Here is a 21,245-nt window from a genome sequence, read left to right as displayed (position 1 = left end):
TGTCACCCTCTCCGCCCAGGGCATAACATTAACATATACAGCTAAAATAAACTACGCCGAGAAAGGCCATGTGGGACACCACAAGGAAACACCCCAGTAAAGAGTTTCTGTGCATGGAAGTGCTCAGGGAGGCTCCCAAGAGCTCAGAGGATCATGCCCTGAGGTCGGGGGCACAAGGGTGTCCCCAGTAGGGAGTAGCCCTGAGATCAGGAGTGGCGCCCACCCAGGGAAGGGGCAGTCGGGGAGGGGGGCATGAGTGGCCTCTGGAGTCAGCATGTGCCCAGGCTGCTACCACAGCTTCCCTCAAGGCAACTCCCCCGCCAGGACACTCCCAAAGCAGGTTGGGCAAGGCAGGGCAAGCGTCCGCAGTCATTTACAGCCACAACGCAGGACGACGTCCTCACCCCAGAAGACAAGCTACCAGCACACCCCGAAAGAAAGCCCACAGGGTCAAACACATGTTCCCCAGCAGCAAAGCTCCTGTCAGAGTTCGTTCATAACCAGAAGGACAGACTGTCATTTGGGCTAAGGACAGACACTCTAGTCAACAAGACCATACGTACTCGATCCTCATGTATAATTATAAGCTGACAACCAAGAATCAACAAACAGCTGAGGAAAATAAAAGCAAGAAAGATGCACACCTTCTGCAAACAGAATAACCAGCCCTAGAGAGAGACGAAGGGCCGTGCATCTGCAGTAAAAGAAGGGGCTATCTTGGAAAAGAAACCGCTTGGAGATGAATGATGCTCTTGCTGAAGGAAACATGTCAATAGTTGGGCGACATACCAACCAAAGAGTAAACAAGTGAGCTGAAAGACCGTGCCAAGATTCTCCTTGATGCCCCTAAGAAACACCGAGAGAAGTTCACAGAGCTGAAGGAAAGATGGCAGGCACACTGACTAATTAAACACCCAAATCTGGCAAGGGCTTTGAAATTCCAGAGTGCTAAGGATGGGGGAGGGGTGCTGGAATTTTCCGGGTTGGGGGGAAGGGAGAGGGAGGAGAAACAGAGGAGCTCCCAAATATTTGGGGATCAGATCATCAGTATCACAAGGTACCAGAAAACCAGGGAGCTCCTCTCCCAGGTTCAAAGGGCAAATGAAATTGAAGCCAGAAGCTTCCACCTACCTAGACAAAGTAGGGTTCAGCGTGAGAGCAAAGGCAGGTGTCCATTAGACACTCAAGGATGTAAGTTCACTCCTCATCCATTCAGAAAGCATGATTCTAGGATGTGCTCCAGAAGCACAAAAAATGCACTGAAGAAAGAAAAGACGGTGAGAGAAAGCAGAGGAGAGCAATGACCATGGTGAAACTTTCAGCAATTCAGTGTTGGCTAAATTGTGACTGTTTACTTTGGGCAACTACGAAAAATCATTTCTAAGCCAACAGAGGCTTCATACTGGGAAAAATAAAACAGATAAACTGGAACTTAGATTTCAGACCATTTCAACAAATGAGAGGGGTATGGTGGGAGGAAAATGCAAAAATGTTACAAACCTTCTGGCAGAAGGTTCTCGTTCTCAGTGTTGTTACTTAAACTCATGAGTGCCTCTGTACGTTTGAATGTTTGGGGGTGACTATTAGGAAAACAGAGAAAGGATGTGAGAGGAAAAACAAGCAACCATAGGATAATAGACCTTAATCAATCAGAGTAAGGGCAGGGACAAAGAAGAAGAAAACCAGTAAAGTAAAGCAGAGACAAGATATAGGGAACAAAACAAACTGTACAAAGTCCAGCCAGGAGGTCTTTCCAAGACACACTCGATCTGCTCCACTCTCTTCCTCACTCCAGCTCTGTCACTGGGTTTTGTGTTACTGAGATTCTTGGGAAGGAAGAAACACAAACCCACTTAGGGTATTGAGCGCTCATGGCGGCGCTAAGAGCCGAGGCCCGGGTGACCACCTGTGCTCCCTGGGTATTTCCAGTCACGTTCAAATCCCTGCGAGAGAACAAGCTGACTGGCCCACAGGGGACTTGTCCCCTCCAGTAAATGGACTTTCAGAGATGCCCCCCCAGGCTGCACCCCTGCCTCCGCTGTGCCTCCCCAGGGAGCGAGAGGCCTCCCCCACTTGCTGGTCAACACGGTCTGGAGAGCGGGGGGAGAGGCTGCGGCCTCCATGACTACGGCAGGCAGCCAACTACGAAGTAAGGGGCTGCGGCTCCAAGGACGGGTGGCGGGGGCAGCCAGGGCTCAGGGAGAGGGGCTCTGAGCCCCACATGTTAGGCTGGGGGGTTGGGGGGGGAGCACAGCAGGCAAATTGCCTCTCCGAGCAGCTTTTCAGAAGCATTCTCCCTCTCAGAATTTACAGAGTTTAAAAAGAAATCAGAATTGAAAATCCAGACTACTTTGGGTATCGACAATAATCCGAAATTTCATCTCGATGACTTGATACCCAAGGGAAGACCTGGGCCATGGGGCGTCCGCGGGACGCAGCGGCTAAGCGGATACCCCGGCCCGCAGAGCCGAGGGGCGCCGTACCTCTTTGACGTTCTGCAGGGTTTCAGGTGTAATGGTGAAGTCCACGGGACTCGGGGTCAACTTCCCCTTCTGAGGCTAAAACAGGAGGCAAAATCCAAATCAGCTGCTTGAAGCCAAGAGCCCCACAGGCCAAACTCCCCTTTCCCCTTCTAGAGAAACAAAGGGCAGCATAATGAACTGGGAAGGACTTAGTACTCAGACGCAGGTCGTGTGGGGTCTAAACGCACAGTTTTGCCAAAAATCTACGCTGTGTTCTCTGTCAAATTTCTTCATCCCCTGTGACTCAGTCTCCTCATCTGTACGATGAGGGAACCGCTTTCTTAAAAATCTCTTGGGGCCCTTTCGGGTCCAGAAATGAAAAATTAGACCTAAGAACCAAGAGTAGCATTCCTGGAAGGTATTTATTTTAAATCCCTCTCTTAGAACAAGAGCTGACACCGAACTAGCATGATGACCGAATCGGCTGCTGTCCCTGTCCCTGGTCCCATTTCACAGACGTGGACAGTGAGGCGTGACGAGCTCCCACGGTTTTCTCCAGCGGCCGAGCTGAGAGTCAAACCCAGGTGGTCGGGCTCCAACACCCGTGCGGTTGGCCACTCAGCTGTCCACCTAGAAGGCCGCTCCTCTAAACTAGAAATGTTACCATAATTACGAACGATGGTCCTCGCCACATCACATGACCGCAGAAGCCACCTGGGCAGCCAAGCGTCAGTCACCAGGGCCTGCCTGGTGTGGCGCGCTCGGGTGCCGGGACCCATAGGCCCGGAGGGGGCCGCGGTGGAGGAAAGGCACTGGCCAATCCACCAAGTTTACTCATTTACAAAGCACAGTCTACAATATTCTTCTTAACAGGTTCGTGAACACACGCTTCAGGGAACACATTCTTCCTTCCAGCATTTTAAAGGAATATTTGAGTTGGCAACTGTTGATCACACATGGTTTGGCCTTCTCTGAAATCATTCACAAAGAACAGGCTTCTTGGAGGCTGTGTGTTGGTAAGCTGTTGGGAGGGGGCCCCGGGACCTCTGCCCCTGCTGCGTACCCTGAGCTGGCCCTGGGGTGGGGGGCCTGCGGTCCTGAGTGGGCTGTGGGCCCTGGCTCAGGGGCCAGGGGGTGTCCTCAGCCGTACCAGCCCAGGGAGCGAGAGGCCTCCCCCACTTGCTGGTCAACAGAGTCCAGAAATGAAAAATTAGTCCTAAGAACCGAGAGTAGCGTTCTTGGACGGTATTTATTTTAAACCCCTCTCTTAGAACAAGAGCCTGGGGCCCAGCTCTGGACAGGGAGCTGACATGGGCTCACTCTCCTTCACAAAGTTGGAGGCTCTTTTTGCTGAAAACCTGAAAGGGTGTGTCTCTTCTTGGGACTAATCCACATGGAAAAAAAAATTTTTTTTCCTTCAGTTTCAAGACCCTTCATAAAACAGGAAAATACCTAAATCACATCACTTCTAAAAAAGATAACTATTTTTAATATTTTATATGTTTATCACTTAAAGAAACAATTAAATACAGTTAATTATTAGTAAGAGGAAAACTATAAATGTTGCAAGTCCCCAAAATTCACAAAAATGATGCAAATAAAGGACATCAGTGATTTTGCCAGTCTTATACACAGGAGACGTAAGTCTCCCATTTTTACTGAACCATTACTAAAAGACACCCGGGGACATTTCGTAACAGTGTCCAAGAAATGCAACTGCAAATGTTCCACAAACACCAACCTACCTCACCAGGGAGCTCCGGAGAAGCCCCACTTCCTAAGGCCCATGGCAAAGACTATGGGACCCGTGTGGGGTCCCCAGGTCAGTGCCAACGAAGCTGTAGGCCACACCGGGGATGTGACCCAAGGAAAGCCAATGGCTCTTGTGTCTGTCCAATCTGGGTGGCACCTCGGACACAACATGCAGCCCCACGGCACCCACATGCACATCCAGTCTCTGTTCACCTGGGCACCTCCAGGAACCCCAGTTTGGCTCCCTCCTGTCCCCAGACTGCTCAGAATTAAATCAAAGGCAGATGGACCACATTCTGAGTCCAGGTGGCTCCTCAAGGAGGGAACCAGGCTGCAGCCCGCAAAAGAGGGGGCGGGCCAGCCCCGAACCAGAGGTGTGTGCACACAGCCCCGGGAGGGCGGGGCAAGGCCCGGCAGCTGCTCCGATACCGGACCTGGAGAGGCCGGGGACACAAAAGAGGGGAACCCAGTGCGGTGGACATCTGTCACCACGTGTCACACCTGGGGCAGGCGCTGCCCGTCACTGCTAAGTTCTGCACGATGACCGAGTCATCGAGCAGATGAGCTGCAGAACGAGGTCTCTGCCCTGAATTCACCCAGGGTCGCCTACAGCCGTGGGCAGGGGGGCCCAGTTCCGCTGACACGTGAATGTGATTTTTTTTTTTTTAATATTTTATTTATTTATTTGACAGACGGAGATCACAAGTAGGCGGAGAGGCAGGCAGAGAGAGAGAGAGAGGAGGAAGCAGGCTCTCTGCCCAGGCAGAGAACCCGATGTGGGGCTCGATCCCAGGACCCCGAGATCATGACCTGAGCTGAAGGCAGAGGCTTTAACCCACTGAGCCACCCAGGTGCCCCGTGAATGTGATTTTTTAAGAACATTCTGTCACTGTAAGATGTGAGCAGAAGGTGTTGGGGGAGGCGACCCACTCTGGCCCCAGGTGTCCCTGCTGTCCTTGTCGGGCAGAACAGGACTGTGGGGCTCTGACCGTTCTTTATCGGGCCCGGGCCACAGCTCTGGGCTGTGTTTGCCGCAGCAACCGTGAGGAAGGGCGTGTCTCTCTGAAGCAGGCTTGCTCACCGCTCACTTGCTCTGAGGGGGGCTCCCAGCCTGGTGCTCCTCGGCTGAGGCACGAGCCCCCCTGGGGGGATTCTGGACCTGGGGGAACGAGGCACACGCCGATGCTGTGCTCTGACCCGGCCAGGAGAAACAAGGTCCCTTGTGTCCCACCCCGGAGTCTCTTTCCCCAGCAGCCACGACACAGCACCAGGCTGACATATCAGCTTCGAATTGGGGTAAGATACCAGACCCTACAGAAGATTCCTGTGACCAAGCACGGAGCCCCCCAAATACAGCTTACAGCAGAGTGAACGATGAATTCGCAGGTCTTGGTCAAGTCCTTGGCCAACAGAGACCGCCGCATGTCACAGCGCAGGGTGTACTGTAGGGAGAAGTCAGAGAAGAAGACGTCACGTTAGTGTGATTTGCTTTCATCGTGGAATTATATTGAGAGAGACAAGGAAGTCAATGTATTTTAGGGAAACTTGGTCCAATTACCATGTTGTTTGAATATATATAATAGGGGGAGCCAATGCTCAAAGTAAAGGCATTTCTACAAAAAGACCAAAACCAAGAACACTTGAAGGTGGTTCCAAAGCCTAGTCCCACAGTTGGACCCCAGAGCAAGCAGCTCTCGGTAAAGTGGCAGCTACTTTGTCATTGGGAGGAGAAAGCGCTCAGGAAGGACCGGGACCCCAGGACCGCATCCAGCATTCCACAGAGCAAGGTAAGGTAGGCAGCACCACACTGGCTTTTAACCTAGCTGTGTTCAGTCTCTCTGCCATCCCCGTGCTCATTTTCTGAACAAGCCACTGCCGGTGTACCACCCCCCCCTCCACCCTGCCCCAGGGAGAGCCGGCTCCCCTGCCCAGCCGGCCCCAGAGCTAAGGGCTCTGACCCAGGACCGCTCCCTCACACTCCTGTCTGTGGACGGACAGACTGATTGGTAACAAAATTCTACAGTGCCATCACGGTCTTAATGCTAACCTTCCAAAAAAAAAAAAAAAATCACATAACCCATGCTGCATAAAGTTAGCTGTTGTTTTAATCATCCAGGTAAAATTTCAGAATTCTGTTAAAAATGATTTGTGTATCCAGGACTAAATACATGGTTGAATCAAGAAGCTACATTATTATGAACAAACTAATACATTATATGAGAAGTTACTAGACATCTAAGGTACCACCGGGAAATTAAAACGCTTTTATTTTATTTTTAATTTTTTATTTATTTTTTTTGGAAAACACTTTTTAAACAGAAACATCCCTTGTCTGCGAGAACCTTTTCATACACACACACACACACACACACACACACATACATACATATATATGCATTACATACATACACACTCATACATACACACACACACACATACATATATATACACACACACATATACATATATATGTGTATATATACACTCTTCTGAGATTTCTATCCGGTCTCCCCAACGCAACAAGCTCAGTGAGGCCTGGTGCTGTCAGATCCATACAGGCACATGTGCATGCAGGTGTGTGTGCACGCAGGCGTGTGCACGCGTAGTGCATCTATGTAGATGTGTATGCCCGGATGTGTTTCATCGTTCTCCTGCACGGCTCACACGCTGTCTGGCACAGGCGACATTCTGTTCAGGCTTGCCTGGTGTCTCGGATTCTTGTCCCAGTGGGAACTTCCCCTTCCTCATTTTCCAGTCTCAGGGGTTTGGCGGGGCTGACCTCCCCCGAGCCCTCCCGGGCAGAGCGGCTCCAGGCACTGTTGGGAAAGGTTCTCTCCACCGGGGGAGCCGGCCCAGGAGATGGTAAGCCTGTGGCAGCTTAGCCTGACCTCAGCCAGGGCAGAGGTCTAAAAGGAGAACCCTGGAACGAGATCTGCGCAGAAAGCTAAGCTGGACCCCCACCCGGCTTCCCCTTCCCCGGAGCTGCTGGCTCTGTGGTCTCTTTTTAGGCTGAGTCAGTTTGAGCCGGATTTCTACAACTTGCAAAGGAGTGAGAACAACAGGCATCAACTTCTGGCCACAAAATGTTTCTGAGCACGGAAGCCATCATCAGTAATCCAGGGCGGCTGCTAAGTGACGGTGGGGAGAAAGGTGGAGACGAGAGGAACACGCTGACGTTCTGTTCTGCGAGTGACGCGAATTCTCTCACGTGTACCATCTCAGCGGATTCTGAGGACGGTCACCAAGAACTCACTGATTCAGCCACTTGGCAAATACATCCTCGGGGCATTCTACATGCCTGGCACTGTGCTAACGAAGTGTTCAAGCCAAGACCTCATTCATCTCCTAGGAGGAGGGATCATGAAGGCTGGTCGGGGTCACAGAGGTGGGATTTCAACTGACACCTGCCGGTTGCCAAAACCAGGCTCTGAATCCTTATGCAATGCTGGGACTCAGGCCCGGATCTGCCTGCTGCGAAGCCCTAGATCTTTTCATTTTATCGTGATCTTGCCCAGGGGCTGAGGAGGATCCGGGGGGTGGGAGGTCAGAGGGGGTCAGGATGGTCAGACCGAGCAGGGCGCCAGGAGGAGGTACAGGACTGGATCTCAGGACCGTCCGTAAACACAAGGCCAACAGGAAGAAGAAGGAAGAAGCACGTCAGCAGATGTGCAGCGGACTCCTAGAAAGGCTATTCGCAACTGTGACGAAGAATGACTAGCATCTGGACACATTAATTCTGAAACACAATTCTGCAGACACGCTGGGACTGCTGTCATGTTGGGTTGCAGTATAAAACCTTGCTACTATAGCCACAAGAGTAGAACAAACGTAATAACATTTGCCTCCGATTTACATACCTTGTAAAAGAAAAGGTATTTGCGCAAAGGGCAACTGGGAGAAGCGGATTGCTTCTGGTGCACACGATCTAATCACAAAGGTAAGAAACAAACACAACATGCCCAGGAAGAACAGGACCAAACGGCACCAAGCCTCCACCTACAGAGTGACAAGGAAACCCAGCCCCTGCGAGCTGGAAATGTAATACTCACTACGCCTTAAACCCTTTATTCTGTCTTACGGTTTTTACTATTTTTACATTATGTTACTACAACACAATTCAAATCATCCATGTAAAATGCCTTGGCACCCACATCATTTGAGAAAGAGGATGTTACTGGGTTTAGCAACACTTTCTGTACCTAGTAATGCACCCGTGAATCTTCAGGGAAAGCACAGCAAGCAAGGGTGGGACGGAGGGCAACGCCCCATGGGACCCCCGCCGAGGCCAGCCCTGTAACCCCAGCAGTCACCGTCTGCTCTAAAACAAGGAGGCTAGCAAAAGACCCTTCTAGAAACTGAATGAACGAATCAATGAATGAAACACAGATTTTTTAAAAACCACCATCCTAGTTTCTCTCAAGAGGTATATTTTCAAGGAGCCCCTGGCTGGCTCATCGGGTGGAGCACGTGACTCTTGGTCTCGCGGTTATGAGTTCGAGCCCCATACTGGATGCAGAGTTTACTTAAAAATAAAATCTTTGAAAAAGAAGCATGTTTTCTCAAAAGGAGCAATAACAAATGTGAATACGAATTGGGAATGAGAAGGTATTTGAGAATTTTTGTTAATCTGGATAGGTGTGACAATGCCAGCGTTCATTACCCAGGAGAGCGTCCCCACTTTCTGGAGACGGATATTGACATAGCTCACATGATTCTGTAACTGACTTTGAAATGACTCAGGAAAGATAAACACAGATGAAACAAAAATGGCAAAATTCTAATAAATGTTGAATCTAGGTGATAATAAGCTCTTCTAAATCGGAGGTTAGGATGAGAAGAAATCTCTTCATTTTTAGGAATCTGTGAGATATCTGGGGGGCAGGTAGAGAATTCTATGTTGTAGCACCCTGAAGTTAACCCTACAGGGGTGAAACCCGATGACCAAAACAAAGGTTGGGTCTGGGTGACCATACATCGTACTGAAGAATTCGCCACCTGCTAACCCTCCAACAGCATTTTAAAGAGTTTCCAATTTACACACAACCAGGCAGGACGCAGGCATGTGGTTTTTAATGCACAGCTGATTCTTAACAACGTGGGGTGAGGGGTGCCGATCCCCGCACAGTCAAAAATCCATGTACAACTTGTGACTTCCCCAAAACTAACTACTGAGAGCCTGTTGTTGCCCAGAAGCCTGATGGGTAACATCAACAGTCGATCAACAGATATTTTGTATGTTGTATGTGTCACATACAGTATCCTTCCAATAAAGTAAGCTAGAGAAAAGAAAACCACAAGGAAGAGAAAATATATTTGCACTCTAAAAAATCCAGGGAAAGGGGACCTACACAGTTCAAACCTACGTTAGGGTCAACTGTACATCTGCATGCCCTTCTTGGCAATATTGGCGGATTTCCAATTTGATTTTTTTTTTTTTTAAGACTTTATTTTTTAAAGTAATCTCTGCACCCAACTTGGGGCTGGAACCCACAACCCTGAGATCAAGAGTCATGGACTCTGCTGACTAAGCCAGCCAGATGCCCCTCCAATTTGATTTGAAATAAATTAATTTCTTTTCTTTTTTAAAAGATTTTATTTATTTGTTTGACAGAGAGAGATCACAAGTAGGCAGAGAAGCAGGCAGAGGGAGAGGAGGAAGCAGGCTCCCTGCTGAGCAGAGAGCCCGATGCGGGGCTCGATCCCAGGACCCTGGGATCATGACCTGAGCCCAAGGCAGAGGCTTAACCCACTGAGCTACCCAGGTGCCCCGAAACAAACTAATTTCTTAACAAGAACAATGAACACAGGAGGAAGGCACAAGGAGTATGACCAGTGAAACCCGAACGTTAGTATCTTCCTTTTTTCATGAACAGACGCTTATGTTATTAAATAAATGGTACTAAAGCGCTACGGTGTCGGGAAAGCAAGGCGATGCTGATTCTGGAGAGAGAATAAATGTGTCCGAATGAGACATCTGAGATGCCGTCAGTCTTGCTAAGAAGGCATGCTGCGTTGAGTACTGCGGTGAGAGTACTGGGAAGTACTCGGACCTGGGAAGCTGGTCGTTCCTGTCACTTCCTGGGCGCTGTCCGAAGCCCTCAGCGGCCAGATTGCCTGAGACAGGTGCACCCGGGATGCAGGACTAGACGCGCTTTTCCGGGACGGAAAGACAGTGCCTGCCGTGCGGGATGTCATGCGGCATGTGCGTCTGCTCACCCCATCTTCCCAGCGCTGTGCAGCACTCGCACGCACACAAACCTTGGGCTGAAACTCTCACAAGTGTTTTGAGGATCCGTATTTTTGGAGGCAGGAGAACGGCCTCCTGCGGAGACCGGATTATCAGCTACAGCTTAATCAATCAGGAAACTTCCCAACTTGCCGCCCTGCTGCACGTCCGCAAGACAAAATGGTTTTGTCTCGCGCGGCAAGGGGAACCCTGCAAAGCTGGTATCACAAAAGTCCCTTTCTTTCCACTGACTAGAGGAGAGGCTCTCTCTCGCCCGCTCGCTCTGAGTCATGACTCCGAACCGCGGCAGAGACAATAGCGGCTGTGAAAGGCGGCCTGGGCCGGCGGAGGTAGACAGGAAGTCATAAATTCACTTCCCCTCATTTACAAGGTTTGTTCAATAAAGAATACAAGCCTATGTCAGAGTAGTAGCCTTTGGATATCGAACAAAGAGATATTTATACGTTTAAAATAGACAGGGCGGGTGCCGGAGAGGAGCGCGGGCCTAGCTGTCACTGAACACTAACAGCACCCGTCGCGGTGTCAACGTGGCCAGAACAAGGCCCCAAGGAAACAACGGAATTTTTTAGAAGAAGCTCTAGCAGGGGTCCTCCGGGGTTCCTATCCAAAATAACGGCCACCCATAAAATGGGTTCTGCGAAGCAAAATGAGAAGTCAAAACAGAAAATGCGCGGGTGGTCTTGGCGTGATTACAGTATTAAACTCTTGGGTCCATCTATTAATTCTGCCGCCAAAGAAAGACGGAGCCGTGTTTGCAGAAGCCAAGCCAGGAGATGCACTGCCCGGGACTGGGCAACTCTCACCTGAATGTTGACAAACACGCCGTGGTACGTCTCGTACAGAACTTTGTTGCCCTTCACGTGCAGAGGAAATTCAAAAGGAATTTCTGTTTTGCCGCTGGGAAATTTCCCTGGCTTCACCATTTCGATGGTGCTGTTGATAATCTGGATAGGCTGTGGAGAAAAAGCAATTCCATCTATCAGCACGCACTTTGGATGCATTGCCCAATTACCATGTCTATTAACGATCTCCCGAAAGACGCGAGCCTTGGGCCCTCGGAGCCGACCCTCCCCATGCCCCGGCCGGCCCAGGGCTGAGTCTGCGGCTCAGGACCCAGGGGGCTCGAGTTTCTGGCACAATTACGGTTCGTTCACAGTACCAGATGCTTAGGTGTTTGGTGCACATCCAAAGCCCTATTTCCTCTCCTTTCCCCCCAAAACTCCCTTCGCTGTCCTAACAACCCTCCTGCCAGTAGCCCCCACCTTCAGAATGAAGCAGCAGACGCCGCACAGTCAAGGTGCTGGGCCAGGAGGGCCACCGCCGCCAGAACCCAGGGTCCTCACCAGCCCGTGGGTGCCTCGGACCCCATCCGCGGGGAAGGAGCGGGCCCGTCCTCAGCCCTGTGCGCCTCCGGGGTCCACTGGGACCCACCCAAAGGCAGCTCTCACCCCTTAACTAGTTCACGTATTCAAAGCCTTGGTTTGGCATCACTCAGAAAATCTACCACTTCTAAAGTGGGTCTCTGAGTGCTTCTGGAAGAAAACGGGGAGACAGGGAAGGGCACGGGAAGGCCCTGAATCTGAATGTGGTTCCTGAGAACCCTTCTTTCCTCTGACCTCCTTCCCCCTCGAAACTCACAGTTAATACATCCCTCCAGAAAAGGAAACGCTAAGTATAGAAAAAGAGTTTATATGGGGCGCCTGGGTGGCTCAGTGGGTTAAAGCCTCTGCCTTCGGCTCAGGTCATGGTCCCAGGGTCCTGGGATCGAGCCCCACGTCGGGCGCTCTGCTCAGCAGGGAGCCTGCTTCCCCCTCTCTGCCTGCCTCTCTGCCTACCTGTGATCTCTGTCTGTCAAATAAATAAAACCTTTAAAAAAAAATAAAAACTTTAAAAAAAAAAAAGAAAAAGTTTATATTCTGGAACACACACCTCTACCCAAAATGACAAAAAGGAGGGAATGGCCACGGCTCTATCTGCGTCTTACCGGAGTGTCAACTCCAAGAGCTGCCGCGTGCACTGTCCCAGCAACGGTTTTGCTTTGGGAAGGGCAGTGCCAGAAGCCACAGGCACAGAAGAGCTCTGTTCTCTTTAAAGGCTCAGTTTAGTGCACTTACAGTTCTGCTAATCCTATCTTATAGGAATAAAAACAGGCAGACTTGCAATAGAATATATTCAGAGGCAAAACATCTGAATATTTCTGCAGTTTGATCAGCAAGTATTACAAACAGGACCACCGCGAGGCCTTGCAAAATATCCACAGGTAAAAATAAAGCCAGAAAACGAGTAAAAACCACCACACACATCGGGATAACGAACGAAAAATGTGCAACGTCAGCGCTCTTACCTTAACGGAATTATAGAAAGCCTCGAACACTCCCACGCTCTTGGCACTGAGCTGGAGGTTCACGCTCCCTTCCACTGTCAAGGACACTCCCTGGTGCTGGATTGAATCCTTCCCAGATATGACCACCACGCCCGAGAGCACTTCCTAGGAGAGCAGAGACAGCCACCCGTCAAATCAAGGCGTTTTTGCATTCACCTTGTTTATGCGCAGAAGTAGGTCGCCTTAACGAGCAGTTTGTTCAAAGGTGCAGATAGTCACTGAGCACCTAGTACAGACCAGAGACCTGGACGCTGGGATGGAACAGCCTCGGGGAGGAACCGAGGGTGCAGGGCGGGGCCAGACCGTGGGCGAGCCCTAGGGGGAGTGGGCGGGGGAGCCCTAGGGGGAGTGAGCAGCGAGCGGATCTCAGGCCATCACCACCTGCCCCACAAATGTCGCATTCCACAAAGGGTAAGGAGCGGGGTCAGAGGCAAATGGCAGATTCATAGCCCCACTGCACACAACTATGTATAATGACCTCTTCAGAAAGAATACAATAAAATCCTTTCCTTTGGGTTCTTTCTCAGGTATGCTAAAATGACTAAGGATTTTTTTTTAATTTATTTTTGATTTTAAAGACCTTATTTATTTATTTGACAGAGAGAGAGAGATAGCGACAGAGGGAACACAAGCAGGGGGAGTGGGAGAGGGAGTAGAAGGCTTTCCACAGAGCAGGGAGCCCGGTGCAGGGCTGGATCCCAGAACCCTGGGATCAAGTCCTGAGCCACCCAGGAGTCCCATGACTACGTGTTTTCAAACGCATAATGTAACCCAACTCCTGGCCCGGTCCCCTCTCTGCCAAGGAAGCCTCACTGAGGAGGGGTCTAGAGCTTGTCCACAGAACACGGGAGGGCACCCCACCACTTTTGCTAAGTCTTCCCCGTCCCTCCACAGCCCGGGTCACTCTGCAGACACTCAAGCCCAGATTTCCCCGGATCATAAGTCATTTAGGAAAGATTTCACAACAGATCATCTATTCATCTATCTGAAGATAATTACAGAGTAACAGAATGTGGGCATTATCCTCTCTCCTGGATGGCAGTCTCTTCGGGTCACCAATTTGCTATGGGGGTTTTGGGTGGAGAAGGAAGTTCAGGAAGACGACAGTGTCCTCCGGAGCGGAAGGAGAATCCATAGTAAATTCAAACAACATGTTTGTGAAATGACCTTCAGAAATGTAGCACGACTGCTGTCAAATGGTAATATGACGGCAGAAAATTACTGACAACCAAACCAAAAACAGAAAAACAGCAAAATTAAAAGGGGCCTGCAGATCAAAGCATTAAAAACCATCTGTCCTATTGGTGTTTAAATCTTTTTATTTCCTCTAGTCATCCAGTGAAAAAACTTTTACCAAGTTCTCACAGTATGAGGAATTTCGGGAACAGGGAATAGTCTATGTCCCTTAAATGTGCTAAGTATTTTGTCTTTGTTTCCTACTCCCCCATAAAAAGTGCATAAACAAATTTATTTATTTTTTTTTTAAGATTTTATTTATTTAGGGTGCCTGGGTGGCTCAGTGGGTTAAAGCCTCTGCCTTCGGCTCGGGTCATGGTCTCGGGGTCCTGGGATCGAGCCCCGCGTCGGGCTCTCTGCTCCGCAGGGAGCCTGCTTCCTCCTCTCTCTCTGCCTGCCTCTCTGCCTAGTTGTGATTTCTCTCTGTCAAATAAAAAAAAAAAAAAAAAAGATTTTATTTATTTATTTGACAGACAGAGATCACAAGTAGGCAGAGAGACAGGCAGAGAGAGAGAGAGGAAAAAGGCTCTCCGTGGAGCAGAGAGCCCGATGCGGGGCTCGATCCCAGGACCCTGGGATCATGACCGGAGGCGAAGGCAGAGGCTTTAATCCACTGAACCACCCAGGCGCCCCGCATAAACAGATTTAAATGAAAATTCCTCTGAAATAATTTGACTTTTAAACTTAATTAAAATTAATTCTATTACTTCTTGTATAACCCAAATTAAATAGAAGTCTAATTTTTAAAAATTTAAATTCACTAGGATATTTTTAAAAATTTACTTGGCCAGTGTGTCCCAGAAATAAAATGAGCCAAAACAATTGCCACGGACTTTATCGCTTGTGCAACACAGCAGCACTCGGGACGCTCTGTTCCTATCTAATCACATTTTCAGTTAATCTCATGGGAACAGGATCCGGGCTGACCACTGACTGGCATATTATAGTTATGACATCAATACAACCTTTCCTTCCCTGCTCCCCACGGCATAAGAAGGAAAAGGAAGCAGAGTAAATATTTTATGACTCAGGGGACTCTTTTGTCATTCTTTGATTCAATTAAGAAAGAGTACGTAGAGGGGCGCCTGGGTGGCTCAGTCGGTTAAGCATCTCCCTTTGGCTCAGGTCATGATCCTGGGGTCCTGGGATCGAGCCCCACATCTGGGTCCCCCTGCTTCTCCCTCTCCCTCTGCCCGCCACTCCCCCTGCTTGTGCACTCTCTCTTACTCTGTCAAATAAATAAGTAAAATATTTAAAAAAAGAAAGAACATAGCAGAAATACAACATTAATAAAGTATTTGTTGGTAAGTTTGGCAGGTCTGTTCAATCCCCACCAACAAAAGAGGGATATGGAATTTGTCCAAGTGTAGCCCAAAGAGCCAGGGTACAGCATTTCTTCTTCTTATTTATTTACTTATTTATTTTTAAGAAACAGAAGATAGTTCAACAAAGAGGTAAGGCTCATAGTGACAGGAACCAATTCTTTTATTTGTTTTTCATGGGAAGATAATTGACATGTAACACCTAATTAGTTGTAGGCACCCCAGACAATGCTTGATTAATTCTGGCAAAGGAGCACAGAATAAGCTTGAATAACTAAAACTAAGGGAAAATTCAAGGCCTCGCCAAGAACGTGCCCCTCCCCCCGACTTATGTCCAGAACTGGCAACAGGGAGAAGGATGGTGCTGGTATTTCACCCAATGTCATTAGCAGGGGTCGCTCATAGACTCAGGGACGGGAGCAAACCCCAGAAACGATGCACAAAATCACACGCACAGGTGCTAATTTTTAGAAGAGGCCTGGCTGTCGTCACGGCATCAAGGGGGCCCCGGGCCTGAGAAAGGCCTAGAAACGCAGGCTTGAGCGATGCAGGCCCCGCACCTGCATGCGTGCAGAAGACTCGAGGGGACAGACCCTGCTTTGGCTGGCACAGCTCCGCTGACAGGGACTCATGGCCGTGCCATCTGTCACAGCGGCCCAGCACAGATGTCCGCGGCCACCGCAGGCCGGACACGGGCCCCTCTGTGAGGTGACATGCTGCACCCCAGCTCGACTCTGGCCCGGAGAAGCCAGGTCTGGAGAAAGGCCTAGAACAGCTGTCTTGAGCCACACACGAAAGCTCAGGCCGGAACAAGCTCCGAGAAGGTAGTGATCGCAGCCATCTCAGCCACGCTGGATTTCTGGGCAGAAACGACCCCAAGTCCCTTCAGACACCTCGTTCTTCTCGAAGGGAAAAAGGCCACTACCAAACAACACGAACTTTTTCTTTTGTGTTCCTCGGAATGAAATACCAAACCCGTAATTTGGACTCTGGGTTTGAAGAGGGTGGCGTCAAGTCAGCATCCCCGCTCCAGCTTCCTGGAAGTTGCCCAAAAGGATGAGAACTAAAACCCACAGACTCCATTTTCGGTGAAGCCAGGAGACAGGGGAGGACCATGCCAAGGAGGAAGGGCTGCCGAGGAGCGAAGACCCCGCAGGGGCATGGGGTAGAAGCCGAAACAAGGCCCCGCGGCTGGGGAACTCCGCTCCGGGAGGGTGAGGGCACACCCGGGAGCAGCGGCCCTGGTCCCCAGCCTGGCTGGAGCTGTCGAGAGTCTATGCGGGAAGCAGGCAGGCCATCCCACTGCGAAACCTTCCCCAGCGGAAGAACAGTATAGGATGAAGAAACTCACACATCAAACCTCAGCCAGCCTGGTCGAGGGATACATTCAAGGCCTACAAGAAGAGACATAATTGATGAAAACGTGAGCAAGGGAGGGACGAGAGAAAAATCCAAGCAGCAGATGATGAATTCACACAAGACAGATCATGTCGCTCTTCTACTTCAAGGGACTTTATGGCAGCTCCCCGTCTCACTCAGGGTAAAGGCCAAAGTCATTTCAATGGCCTACAAAGGGGTTGGGGGGGGTCTGCCCCTCCCTTGATCGGTCTGGCCTCACCTTTTAACCTTCTCCCTCAATCACTTCATTTCACTCCTCCCTTCCTCCCTGGAACCCCTGCTAGTTTTTTTGGTGCCGGCAAATTTCAGCCTCAGGGCATTTGCACGTGTTCTTCCCACCACCTGGATGTTCCTCCCGCGGGGACACACATGGCGTGTGACAAAAATTCTCTCCTTGACGAAATGCTTCGCAGCCTTCCTAGAGCTCTTTTCAACCAGGCCTTGACTTCTGGACTTCCACGTTCATCTCTGCATGGTCCAACTGTAGCAAGAATTCTGCTAGTTGCTTTAGCTGGCCCCCATATCTGATCACCCTTGCTTGGGTTTCTCATTCTCCCCCCAGCGCCCCATTCGAGATTGTCACCCAGGCCTGCCTTCAGCAAGAATCCTGTTGGGTTGGTTTAGCCAGAATCCGCTCTTAGACTTTGAGCCCAATGTCTCCTCTCTGTAATTTTCCACACACCGATGCCTCCTTGCCTGTGTTGTACTCAGAGTTGAGACTCCCTGCTCAGCGGGGAGTCTGCTTCTCCCTCTCCCTCTGCCCCTACCCCCAATTCATGCTTCCTCTCTCTCTCTCTTTCTAATAAATAAAATCTTAAATACTGAAAGGGTAAATGAATCAGGAATGGTCAAGAAAAGGACAGATTTTAGTAAAATTATTCTACCTCGAAAAAGAAAGAATCCTTTAGGAGTCAGGCCAAAAGATAAAGTCACTCACCAGAGGGGAGAAAAACCAAACATTTCCACAGTAAGACGCAATTCAAAATGAAGGTACAGCAATGCCCATTACAATGCTCAACGAACACAACGTGATCATAGAATTTTATACCCACCTAAACAGACACTCCACTATAAAGGAGTTTTAAATGTACAGAAATAAACCCCAAGCAGTGATGTGTGAAAATCCTCCTTGAGGAATTTACTATATAGTGAACTATAAGCACCCATGGGTTGGCTAGAAAAACTGTTAAAAAAAAACCAAAGACTTGTAAAGACTGAATACATTTAACTCTAATAAGACAAGGAGATACGTGATGATGATGGTAAGAGAAAAGAATGCAAAATACAAGGCCCAACAGTGTAGAAATGACTTAAGTAATAACACTAGCGGGGAGAGGAAGGGAGCAAGAATGTGGAAGGTAGCATAATGTCTGTGCTTCCCTTCCCCCCACACTCTCACAGCTAGGGCTGACAAACACTCCATGAAAACCATGCTCTCCAGGGTGCCTGGCTGGCTCGGTTGGAGGAGCATGTGATTCTTGATTTCGGGGTCATGAGTTCGAGCCTCATGCTGGGTGTACAGATTATTTAAATAAACTTAAAAAGAAAAAAGACAAGCCATGCTCCCCAATACAGTGGCCACTAACCATACGTGGTTATTTAAACTCAAATTTATATTAAATGAAATTTAAGTTCAGCCCCTCAGTTGTACCAGCCACACAGTCAAGTGCTTAAAAGCCACTTTCTGGCCAGTGGCTGTCACAACAGGCGTCAGATAAACAGGACCCACACACCACCGCGGAGAGCTGTACTAGACAGTCCCGATCTAAAGTTAACAAATCAAATCACAGAGTTCAAATAAACGTCACAAAGGTAAATACCAGTAAAGGTGGTATGTGTAAGTAACTAAGACGAGCTGGGAGAAGAGAAGAAAGGGGGAAGGAAAGAAGAGGAAATATAGTTATTTCATCATTGCTCTCAGGAGGGGATTAATAAATAACATCTAAAACAGAGCAGATGTAGGGCATAATAAAAAGTTGTAAGGGTAACAATTATAACAAATAAAACTCCAAAGTATTAGAAAATCACATAAACAACATAAAGCCAAGCAAAGAAGGCTGGAGAGAGGAAGAAGTTTTAAAAGCTACTTAAAAAAAACCATCCCCTCAAGTGACACCAAAGCAGCGGCGACAGAACTGATGCCAAACACATGTCATATTAATAAATGGGCTAAATTAACATCTATTAGAAACAGACATTCAGATTCTATCTCAAAGCAAAACCCAGTTTTCTGTTGTATGACAGAGAAGCACCTACAAGAAGAAGAAAGGCTAAGCAGAGGGCCAGGAAGCCAGAGCGAAGAAATCAATCACAGGCTGTAATCTTCACATCGGACAAGGCTGAGCTCAGAGCAGGAAGGACCGAACGAGACAAAGAAGGGCATTGTGCCATTCCCAGCAGCTCGGCTTGCGGTGAGGACCCCGAGGCACGATTCCCTGCGATCGAGGAATGTGGCACTGACATCTGAATGCAGAAACCACAAGGGGACATGGGGAGAAACTGAGGAAAACACATCCGGTGCGTGAGATGTTAATTTACCCCCTTAGCTCAGGACAGATAAAACGACAAGAAGAGGCAAAGATATAAAGGACTTCTGTGACATGTCAGTAAGGTACGACTACTCGGCTCAGGTGGAAGCCCCCCACCCCGGGGGGGCTACACGCTTTTTTGTGTCCATGGTTCATGCACAAAAATTGACCAGGCTGGCCCGTAAATAAGTTCAACAGTTCTTTTTTGTTGTCGTTGTTAGGGGGGAAAAAAATAGCAAAGCAAATTATTCAACTAATCAAGAATAAAGAAAGAGGAAAGCACACATAAATTTCCAAAATAAGAAATAAGAGGGAAATATCAGAGATCTAGAGGAAATTAAAAGAATAAGAGAATGCATTGTTCGGCTGCATGTGAGTCAATGTGAAAAGTTGAAGGAGTGAGTTATTCTAAGAAAATATAATTAACCTAAACTAACCATAAAGGAATCATGAAACCTAAGCAAATCGGTCACTGCAGAAAAAATAGAGAAATTTGAAAGTAAGTCCTGCACCATACCCAGAGAGCTTCAGAGATCGTCCCCAAATGTATAAAGAACAGAAAATTCCGATATTAAACTACTCCAAAACAGACAAGGAAGGAACTTCTTTAATAAAGCAAATATAGGGGCACCTGGGTGGCTCAGCTGGTTAAGTGTCTGCCTTCAGCTCAGGTCATGATCCTGGAGCCCTGGGATTGAGCTCATGTTGGGCTCCCTGCTCAGTGGGAGGCTGCTTCTCCCTCTCCTTCTGCTCCCCTGCTCCTGAGCTCTCATTCTCCATCTCAAATAAATAATAATTAAATCTTTTTTAAAAAATTAAAATTAGGGGCGCCTGGGTGGCTCAGTGGGTTAAAGCCTCTGCCTTCGGCTCAGGTCCTGGGATCTCAGGGTCCTGGGATCGAGCCCCGCATCGGGCTTTCTGCTCGGTGGTGAGCCTGCTTCCTCCTCTCTCCCTCTCTGCCTGCTTCTCTTCCTCTCTGCCTGCCTCTCTTCCTCCCTCTCTCCCTCTCTGCCTGCCTCTCTGCCTACTTGTGATCTCTGTCTGTCAAATAAATAAATAAAATCTTTAAAAAAATAAATAAAAATAAATATAAAAATTAAAATTAAAAATTAAAAGTTAAAAAATAAAGCAAATATAATAATGACACCAAAAAACAAAATCTATACACATACCCATTTCCACAGAAAGCTAGACTTTTCTCACTTATGAATATCAATGCAAAGGTCCTATATAAAATATTAACACATACAACCTAGGAACAACTTAAAGGAATAGCACACCATAATCCCATGGGATTTAGTCCGGGAAAGAATGGATAGCTCAATTATTAAGAAAAACTATTAATACAACTCACTATATTAATAGCTCTCCAGAGAAAAATCAGAGTTGTCTCTAGAGATGCTGAAAATTCAGTTGCTAAAATGTAATATCCATTCTTCGTAAAATTCTCAGTAACATAAGGATACTTCCTAAATGCGACAAAACAGATCAATCTTTCCCAAAAGCCAGCATCAAACTTGATGGGAAATGAGATATGCTACATTTAAATCAAGAATAAGGATGAACACAGTCACCACTATTAATGGACTGTAAGTACTAGTTAATGTAATGAAACTAGAGAAATAGGAAGAAAATTGAAAAGGAGAAAGTAAAATGGTCCTTACTGCAGATAAGATGACTGTATGCCTCAAAGAACCCATGAGAATTCACTGAAACCTATCAACACGAAGGGGATTGCAGGGAGACAGTTGGTACGAAATTAATGCGCAGAAATTAATAAGGCATCATGTACAAAACAATGAGAAAACAGGTTGGAAGAAAAGTCTTAATTTTCAAAAGCAACTGAAAGTTAAAATATCATAGCTTAACAGGAAATGACCAAAACACTGATAAGACAAAAATTTTAAAACACAGCTG

General features: G+C 48.3%; 1 protein-coding gene across 1 annotated transcript in view; it reads right to left on the bottom strand.

Moving 5' to 3' along the window:
• The window catches only part of VPS26C (VPS26 endosomal protein sorting factor C), a 43,715-nt gene that overhangs the window by 4,224 nt on the left and 18,246 nt on the right, over positions 1–21,245 (bottom strand). Inside the window, exons 2-5 of the mRNA XM_080806866.1 lie at positions 12,806–12,949; positions 11,265–11,414; positions 5,576–5,656; positions 2,484–2,558 (exon numbers count right to left, since the gene is read on the bottom strand). Of these exons, the coding sequence (XP_080662992.1) occupies positions 2,484–2,558; positions 5,576–5,656; positions 11,265–11,414; positions 12,806–12,949 (450 nt within the window). The remainder of the gene's footprint in view (positions 1–2,483; positions 2,559–5,575; positions 5,657–11,264; positions 11,415–12,805; positions 12,950–21,245) is intronic.

The sequence above is a fragment of the Martes martes genome (assembly GCF_963455335.1).
Source record: "Martes martes genome assembly, chromosome: 1".
NCBI classification, from domain to species: domain Eukaryota; kingdom Metazoa; phylum Chordata; class Mammalia; order Carnivora; family Mustelidae; genus Martes; species Martes martes.
This window is presented reverse-complemented; position numbering and strand designations above follow the sequence as displayed.